This window comes from Mercenaria mercenaria, unplaced genomic scaffold (assembly GCF_021730395.1).
Source record: "Mercenaria mercenaria strain notata unplaced genomic scaffold, MADL_Memer_1 contig_2778, whole genome shotgun sequence".
Taxonomy (NCBI): domain Eukaryota; kingdom Metazoa; phylum Mollusca; class Bivalvia; order Venerida; family Veneridae; genus Mercenaria; species Mercenaria mercenaria.
The window spans coordinates 60,647-69,403 of record NW_026460855.1 but is presented as its reverse complement, the minus strand read 5'-3'; the positions used below and the strand labels follow the sequence as shown (position 1 = coordinate 69,403).

At 33.1% G+C, this 8,757-nt stretch overlaps 1 protein-coding gene across 3 annotated transcripts; it reads right to left on the bottom strand.

Moving 5' to 3' along the window:
- Window positions 1-1,973: 1,973 nt before the first annotated feature.
- Window positions 1,974-8,477, bottom strand: LOC128552407 (uncharacterized). 3 transcript variants are annotated; one of them, XM_053533438.1, is made up of 6 exons: window positions 8,275-8,477; window positions 6,943-7,057; window positions 5,625-5,731; window positions 4,187-4,685; window positions 3,511-3,735; window positions 1,974-2,719 (listed from the first exon to the last, which is right to left on the bottom strand). In XM_053533438.1, the coding sequence occupies exons 4-6, from the start codon at window positions 4,650-4,652 to the stop codon at window positions 2,508-2,510; spliced, it is 903 nt and encodes a 300-aa protein (XP_053389413.1). In that variant the 5' UTR covers window positions 4,653-4,685; window positions 5,625-5,731; window positions 6,943-7,057; window positions 8,275-8,477; the 3' UTR covers window positions 1,974-2,507. The 3 variants fall into 3 exon arrangements, with proteins under 3 accessions (XP_053389413.1, XP_053389412.1, XP_053389414.1); XM_053533437.1 differs by having other exon boundaries at window positions 8,279-8,477; XM_053533439.1 differs by lacking the exon at window positions 8,275-8,477 and adding an exon at window positions 7,516-7,700.
- Between the last annotated feature and the right edge of the window lie 280 nt (window positions 8,478-8,757).

Below are 8,757 nucleotides of genomic sequence, written 5' to 3'. Positions count from 1 at the left end.
ATGTAAGTGCAAGATAATTATAGAAAACGCTCCAATTCCAGAAGCTTCCCTAGTTCTTTAGCGTGCCAGGTTTAAAGTACCCATACACGGGACTCCTATCCCTATGTTAGTAGTTTTTAGTTGGAGATGCGGAGGTTCGAATGCACGACCCCTGGTTTCGTAGTCAAACAGTGTTATGACTGGACCACTGTGTCCACTCTTCAAAATTTAAGGTAATAAATGTGAACAATAAAATCTTAATGAACAGATTGCTGATCATTGCCTATAAGATTCTTTCACAGGCTGTATGTGCAGATGGGAATTTCCGGCCTCGAAGGTAACTGTTTAGGCGGTAACGAGGCTCCTGCAGAGTTACCGCCTAAACAGTCACCCGAGAGTCGGATATTCCCATCTGCACCTATAACCAGTGACAAAATATTTTTCTTGCATACCGATGTTATAATAATAATAAAATAATAAAAAAAATAATAAAAATTAAATCAATCGAACGGCTTTTTTTAGAACTATTTCTTATAGCAGCGTATTTAAGGTAGTTCTGCATGTATGGATCGATATTTTTTCTACAATGTAGAATTTGATTTAACTCTGATTTTTCAAAACTTCAGAATATACCTAGAAAATTCAGCAAATCAAAACAGATAGGGTCGTGTGCTTGAGTTTTTGCTAGACTGATTTGAAAAAAAATGAACCTCACGCAAGTTTTTATAATGGAAGTCTATGGGAAAATCATAGCTTTAGTAACATTTTCGCGAATAGAAATTGTTCTACAATGTAGAATTTAATGAAACTTCCCACAGTTGTAAATAAACTTATGGCTTATAATGTGGTGAAATAAAATGTGCAGGTCCATGTGCTTAACTTTAAGATATTTGACCATGATTAAAGTGGACCGCACTTTTCATGCTAATTTTAAGACATTATTTTGAATTTTTAACGTGTTAACGTGAAACCAACGTCCGTAAACAGGAAAGACGTCATGACGTTTCAAAGACGAATAACAATGTTTAGTTCCGGTTTTGTTTAATCAGTTGCAGCGTAATGTTATGATTTTTTGATAAAATAACGTGTTTTGAATCGAGAAATCTACCATCAGGAACAAGGTGGAACTGTCAAGGTATTGTGTAGAGTATATACGGTATATCACGTTGTCATGTACTGGCGGGCGGGAACCTTATGTATTAATATGTATGCATGCTTGATGCTGATTTTAGTTGTATATTTGTCATCTATGAATATAACTATGTATTAAAGTACAGAACCCACAAAGTGTTGTCTATATAACACTACATATTGGTTTTTTTATTTCGTTTTTTGCAATAAATATAAATTACTACATAAATCTGCTACATATATAAATGTAGTTCGCAATACGTCATTTACAGCACGATAGTCATCTTACACCCCAGAGTGTAAGACGGATTTTTCCATCACCGGTAAAAATACCGGAAATCCCACGTCTGGTATACAAGAAAAGCTATTCGACTTCAGTTCGATCTCAAAACTATTAGCCCTCAATCCGTTTTGTCAAAGGACCTGCAAGTCATTCAATAAATACTATTCACCGGTAAATTTTCCGAAAGTTTTTAACCCATAATAAAGATTTGAACTCCTTTTTGTTCTCAAAACACCAATTATTATGCTTCACATTTGTAATTTGGGTCATCCTGTTTAAGTGTTATTGCAGTTGTAATGTGTTAATGGACATTTTTCGCATTTTTCGACCAGGCCGATTTTCTGCAAAAGAATGGGCACCTGAGGTCTGAAGGTATATTTCAATGCATGTAAACCTTTTGTTAGAACGGGACTGATTTTAGCTCTGTCTGTCTCGAAAATAAGCATACGATTTCCATTACCATAAAGTACGGCAACCGTCGTGGTATGAAACAACCAGCAATATTGTCAAAAAAGTTTACATGTCGTATATATGGGCATTGCATGGGAATAGATGTATTATTTAAATACAATCAGAGCAATAGATTGACAATATTTATTTCCCCCATATATATATTTTTACATACAAATTTAATATAATAACAAAAACAATATTGATAATGAGAAGAAGAAGAATAAAAGTAGTAATAATAGCAACAAATTAAGATAAAACAAAATATACATCTTACTTTGTCCTTTTGTCATGGATATTTTAACATGAAGATATACTCAGTGTTGGATTTGAGAGGAACTTTTAACACTACTGAAAAATCTTCATTAATGACACTTGTTTGTAATTACTGTCAAGACAACGATGTTTGTTTTTATTTTTACGATGAAAATGAAATAACATGTATATGTTTGAACCTTAGCATGTTTTATGAATTGTCATTATACAAACATAAAAGGAACGATATATATATTGTTTGCGTGTGAAAATATATGCAAATTTACATTTTTAAAAGTATGCATTTTTTCCACATCGAAAACTTTGATTTAGTGGTCTCGTGTCTATAGTGATCACAGGTTAGATTGTATTTCTTTGGTGCAACATCTGTGCCTCCGGTGTCTTTTTTTCAGCTCTGTGTCCTCAGAAAACTTTCGATGCCAACGGCGGCAGTTTGATTCATGTCGCACGGATATATTCCTTTATCTGATAGAAAAGCAATATCAAATATGCCCCCAAGTGCTTTAAACTCGGGTCCAGTCAAGACCCGTTCACTGGACTGGTTCGGTAATGCATGGATGTCTTTGTGATGGAATATCAACACCGAAACCTTTGCCGACACTGAAAAGAAGGAATGCAAATTTGATTTGAAAATAGCGAATATTTTGTCTTCAACAAAACAATGACTTTGTACATCCTGCAAATTAAAATTTTGTTAACTGAAAGCTGTTTTGATGAAGCTTTTGAACAATATAGTGCTGATTTTAAGTTTTGTTGTTGTTTGTTTGCTTGAGGCCCCGTTTCGGGTAACCCCGTTTATCTTAAACTAATGCTTTGTTTCTGACTAAATATTCAATCTGGTATCAAAATGGTAGCTTAAGTGACTTGTATTTCAAAACCTTTAGTTTGATATACCTATGAAAGAATTTAAAAACGTATTATTTTCCTTTGGGTGTATCGCTACAATATTGAAGAATGCCTGCCTCCAGACAGTTTTAAATTATTATAATACTGTTATAAAGAAGCTTAGATTTCAATTTCATATCGAACATTTTTATTTACAAATTCTAGATCGCCGTGAACATGTTTAGAAGAAAGCCCTTAGAAAGAAACAGCATACAGTTGGTCTAAAAGGAGAATGCTTTCTGAAAGACTTGCCAGTTAAAGGGAAAGTGTCATGCTTTAACATAATTATACTAGTAAAGATAGCATTATAAAGCATTTATCTGAAAAACGGTAATGTATACAGTAATTTATTTTGTGGGCGTGGAAACAAAACATGTTTTTCAACAGCTGTTTAGTAAAGCAGAATCAAGAATCTTAAATCTTTTGACCACTGGTAATTTAAATATAGAACAGCTCAAGCGGTTCGTGTCATTTTTTAAAATTATACAAAGAAATATTTCATTTACCGTTTAAGTTCTGTAAAACAGTGCTGGCATCAGTTCCAAGTCTGCTTGCACTAATGCAGAATACCAGTAGAGGAAGTTCGGGGTTCACGTCCAGCTCATTCTGACAAACAATAAATTGTAGTTCGTTTCTCTCCACACCCATCTGTGTGACCAACATAGATTTTAATGCATCCAACATTTTAGATGTCATATCTCCTTTGACTTGGTAATAAAGCTGAATAGAAACTGAAACAGAAACAGGTAACAGGATAAAAACAAAAAATGATAATGAAATGTACATGTACATGTTGCCATTCACAATGTTTGCAATGTACTGTGTCATGACGAGACATCACCTTAAGAAGTAAACCATTAAATATTTATTGCTTAACAGTAACAATACAGTTTAAAACGAAACAGATATATTTTGGATATCATCATGTACTGTTGTTTTTCCGCTTGATTACAAAATGTCATCTTAAGTTTACCAATGAGCCTATGACCAACAAATGTAAATGTTGGATAGCTTTTGAGATTTTTAACTTATTTAACATTCATAAATCTCCATAATTATGGTTTTCACCTGATATGCATGGAATTAAGACATGTCAAATATGCAACGGTTACAAAAGATTGAAAACGAAAAGTCACAGAGGCTATATAAGGTTGAAACATTTTTAATTTTGAAAGGTATTACCTGGCCGATGCTCTTTTAGATCCTTCAAATTTCCTTCCAGCCTTTCTTTATCCCTTTTAAGTTCTTCAATTATGTTTCTTGCAGAAATCTTATTTGCTTCTAATTCTGACAACCTTTTCTCTAAAACCTTCATTTTTGCTGCCAATTCCGTGTTTTCCTCTTTGCATTGGTGCATTCTTTCTTCTACCTTTTTTGAAGTTTCTTTTTCATTGTCTAGCTGTTCTTTCATTTCATTTCTTGTTTTTCGTATTTCTTCTGACAATTGCTTGTTTTTATTCTCTAGCTTTCCAAGTTCGTTTTCTGAAGTTTTGCAAAGCTTTCTATACGCACTTTGATAATCCACTTGAGGAGAATTTTCATATTCTAACACTTTTCGATCTATGTTCGTATCATCTGACGAGCAAAACTCTACTCCATAGCTATTGAATGTATCGAAAATATTCTGGTTGAGTCTCTTGAATGACATTAGAAGGGAATCAATTTCGCATTCCAGAGATGACTGAAAAGAAATACAGAAAATAAAGTGTATTTATGTAAGACGAAATAATGCAAACATGATATAAAAACGAATTTAAATTTATCAAAGAAGTGATTGTAAAAGATTAATTTATTCAGATTCAAACCGTATCTGATCTAATTACGTTATGTGGTGGACGGATAGCTCAGTGGTTTGCACACTGGCCGTCCAATCCTGAGGTCGGGGGTTCGATCTCCGGCAGCTACTCTGGAATTTTCAGAAACGCTTTTCAGTGTTTCCCACCCAACTAGAGGTGTACTGGTCAGGAAATCCTTGCGTGTATCAGTGCTATACACTGGGCACGTCAAAGAACCAGGCTGTCTATTCGCAACGAGCTAGGCTAAGTTAGCCGGACAAGCCTGTATTTGATTTCTGATCTGTCTGTCGTGGGGGCTTTGTCTCACTCTGTCCCTCTGGTCAGATCGCTATGTGTCTGTACTAGCAGAGGATGAATTATGCGCCCTGCATATGTGGCTGCATTTGAACTATGTAAAGCGCCTTTGAACGTGAAATTGATCATGAAAAGGGCGCTATATAAATCTGGTATAATAATAAAATGTTACGTTGTAGAAACCCTAAATTAGTTTTGGGGACATAACACTGCAAGACTATTTGACATTCGAATAGTTCATAGAAATATGAAACTGCTACATGATGACCTAAAATGTTTAAATACTAAAATGTTTAAATACTAGTTCCCGTAAATAGAATCAAGCAGCTTCTTTGAAAAGGCTGATGTCTTTACAGCGAAATAACTCTCATACAAACTAATCAAAGACTGGATGTGCTGTGCAACTGATTCTAGACGAAACATGGTGAGAATTTAAAGAAAGGGAACAACCAACTTCTATATCTTCAGCCCTCATTAACTACACGTAAAAGGGCAACACTTAAACAACAGTAATTAAATTGATCGAGGACCTGAACACTTCCAAGAAGCACTTTCGTGTTTTTCTGCCAATTCCTTGTAAAATTGCGGCATTTTTCAGCAAAGTCTGTTCCTTCAATGTTATCCCAGGAAGTCTTTTCTGAAGATAAATTGTACACGAAAATATTTAAAATGATTTGTATAAGAACTAGAACAAACTGACAAAATTATTGCTTGAAAAATTACAAAATTAAATAAGAATTAAAAATGACTGGCGTACTAAATAAAAGTTAGATACATTTGTGTACATGGAAATTAAATAAATTTCTACACTCTGCTTAAGCTCTTATTCTTTTCTTGAAAAATTTGAGATTCAATGGTTCTATTGTTTTAAGTAATTAGTCAATGGAACATACATGTATATTCATATATTCACAACTTTTAAAACTTCTATCATTGAATGCTAAATTATCATGTTCTTACTGCTAAAAAATCACCAATCAAAGTTAACTAATCCGTCTGAAATTAAATGTATTTGAGAAAAAATTGACATTTAACACGTGCATGTCAGAGACAGCTCTCATTACCTAAGGTTCATATTTATGTTATTATTTCATTTTGTATTTTCACATTCACTATTTAAATGAGGTATTTCGGTAAAGATAATCACATATTTAAAAAAAAAATGAAATACATGTATTTTCAATACAGTGGAACGTTTTTCATCGGTTATAAGCTTCTCAGTGAATTCTATATATGTGTGTCATATTTTTCACAAAAATCAGTATAAATAAAAAAAACTGCACATTATTTATAGGTGAAAATACAACCGAATATATATTATGTCAAGACAACTTTGTGAATGGTATCTATGTACATTATTGTTTAAACATTTTGCTGAAAAATAATTTAACCTTCACCAAAGATCTTTTAGCTTTAAACCCCTACATACACAAAGTGCATACTCATAAATAGATGTTTTTGGAATTTTGGTTATCATGACAACGTAACAACATCATTTGTAAAACATCTTAGAATTTGCTTTTTATCGGCTAAATAAATTACAATATATACAGATTTCTAGATTCAGCATGAACACCAGAAAAATAACCACTGATTTCTCAGAAACTTACACTACTCATTATATAACAATCATATCCTATCACTAACAGGGTGTGTCATGGAATGGCCAACAATGGATAGAGCTACTCCATTATGACAATCGGCGTTTTCCGTTCAAGACCGGATTCTCCGCATGCGACTTCGGCATTCTCCGATTGTTGTGAAAAATCACCGGAGGATGCCGAAATAGCATTCGAGAACACATGATTGCATGTCATTACCCTAAATATATTAAAATACTACACTTACCAGTTATTTCTCCTAATTCACTAACATCTTTAAGTAGTTGCTCGACATGTGCATTCTATGAATTCACAGTGTGTGCGATATTTCTAATAAGTTTCCTGTGCATTTTCAGTTCGTCCTGAATTAGAACAAGATAACTGGGACCCATCATAGATAATTTCACAGCGGGTCGACATATATTCTTTTGCATTGAGTGTACGCATGCATTGAATGTACACAATCAATCCCATGTTAAACCTAACCCTAACCTTTAGTCAGTATACTGTACACTCAATAAATGCGTACATTCAATATATTTATGGTATCAACCAAAACTTCATTTCGACAAAATAAAATCTTGGTGGAAAACCAGAAATAATTTATTACTGTCATTAACACCAATTTGATACACACTAATATATAATTAATTCTCAGTGTGTACCTATTTAAGTAATTCCGTAGCAAATAAATGTGCCATACATGTACATCTAATTTAGGAGTATACTGTTTAGTTTTTTATAAAATATATCCTTCAATCTAAGTGTTAAGCGAGGTTATAATAAAGTAACAACATATTATCAAAATGTAATAACTTACGAAAATATCACGAACTTTCTGCTGTTTGTTTTGAGTGAATATGGAATATATCTCACTTACTCGGAAGTGAGAAAATTTCAAATATTTTCATCAGCGCGTAGCGCGAGTAAAAATGTTAGCATTTTCTCACTTTGAAATATTCTAAATTCATGAAAAACAAACAAATTAATTGTATTTTATGCTTAATTTAATATGTTGAGATATGCATTTTGCAACAAATTTTAATCTTAGCGCGGGAAACAGACGTGCGTAAACGAACAAGATGCCTGACGTGTTGTGACGTTAGAAAGACGCACACGGCATTAATTGAATCGAGAAATATACTATAAGTACAAATTGCGACTACAATTTTCATCCTGTTTTAAATTAATACACATTGTACACTCAGTTAGATCGGCAAAGCTATACATGTATCATTTGCAGTGAGATATGGATTATATCTCACTGATAAAACACAGTATTTTATTAGTTAGAATAAAATAAGTTTATTGTATCAATCAAAATGACATTTCGACAAAAATCTTGGTGGAAAACCAAAAATAATTTATTGCTGTCCTTAACACCAATTTGATACATAGTAATATATAATTAATTCTCTATGTGTACCTATTTATGTAATTCCGTAGCTAATAAATGTGCCATACATGTACATTTAATTTAGGATTAAACTGTTTAGTTTTATATATAATATATCATATCATATAATCTAAGTGTTAAGCGAGGTAATAATAAAGTAACAATATATCAAAATGTAATAACTTACGAGAATATCACGAGCTTTCTGCTCCGCATCTTTTAATTTCGAACTTTCTTTATTACCCATCCTGAATTTACTTTCGGTTTGTTCAAGCTAATTGATATACACGGCGTCCTTCATGTCACCGCTCCGCTAATCAAGCACTGAGCTTACGAATGTATTTAATTGGGAAAATAACAAAGTTTCCAACTTTCGATTTAACAAAGTGTTTACTTTCTGTTTTAAACTAGGTCATCGTGGTATGTATCAGCGGGACTACGAAATTCAAATTAGGAGTCGCGAGTTAAGATCATCTAGATTATTAACATTCGTTCGGAGAAGGGTCCCTAAAACCTTATTTATGGAACAGTACTGAGGCAAAAAATGCATATTGCTTTGTTGCATACCCAGTGTCTCTATCTAACAAGTTGACATTTTCGGAAAAACATCTTGCATTCTTACTTGTCCAAATAGAGATTTGGTGCATCGTGCCTTCCTGGTGTATA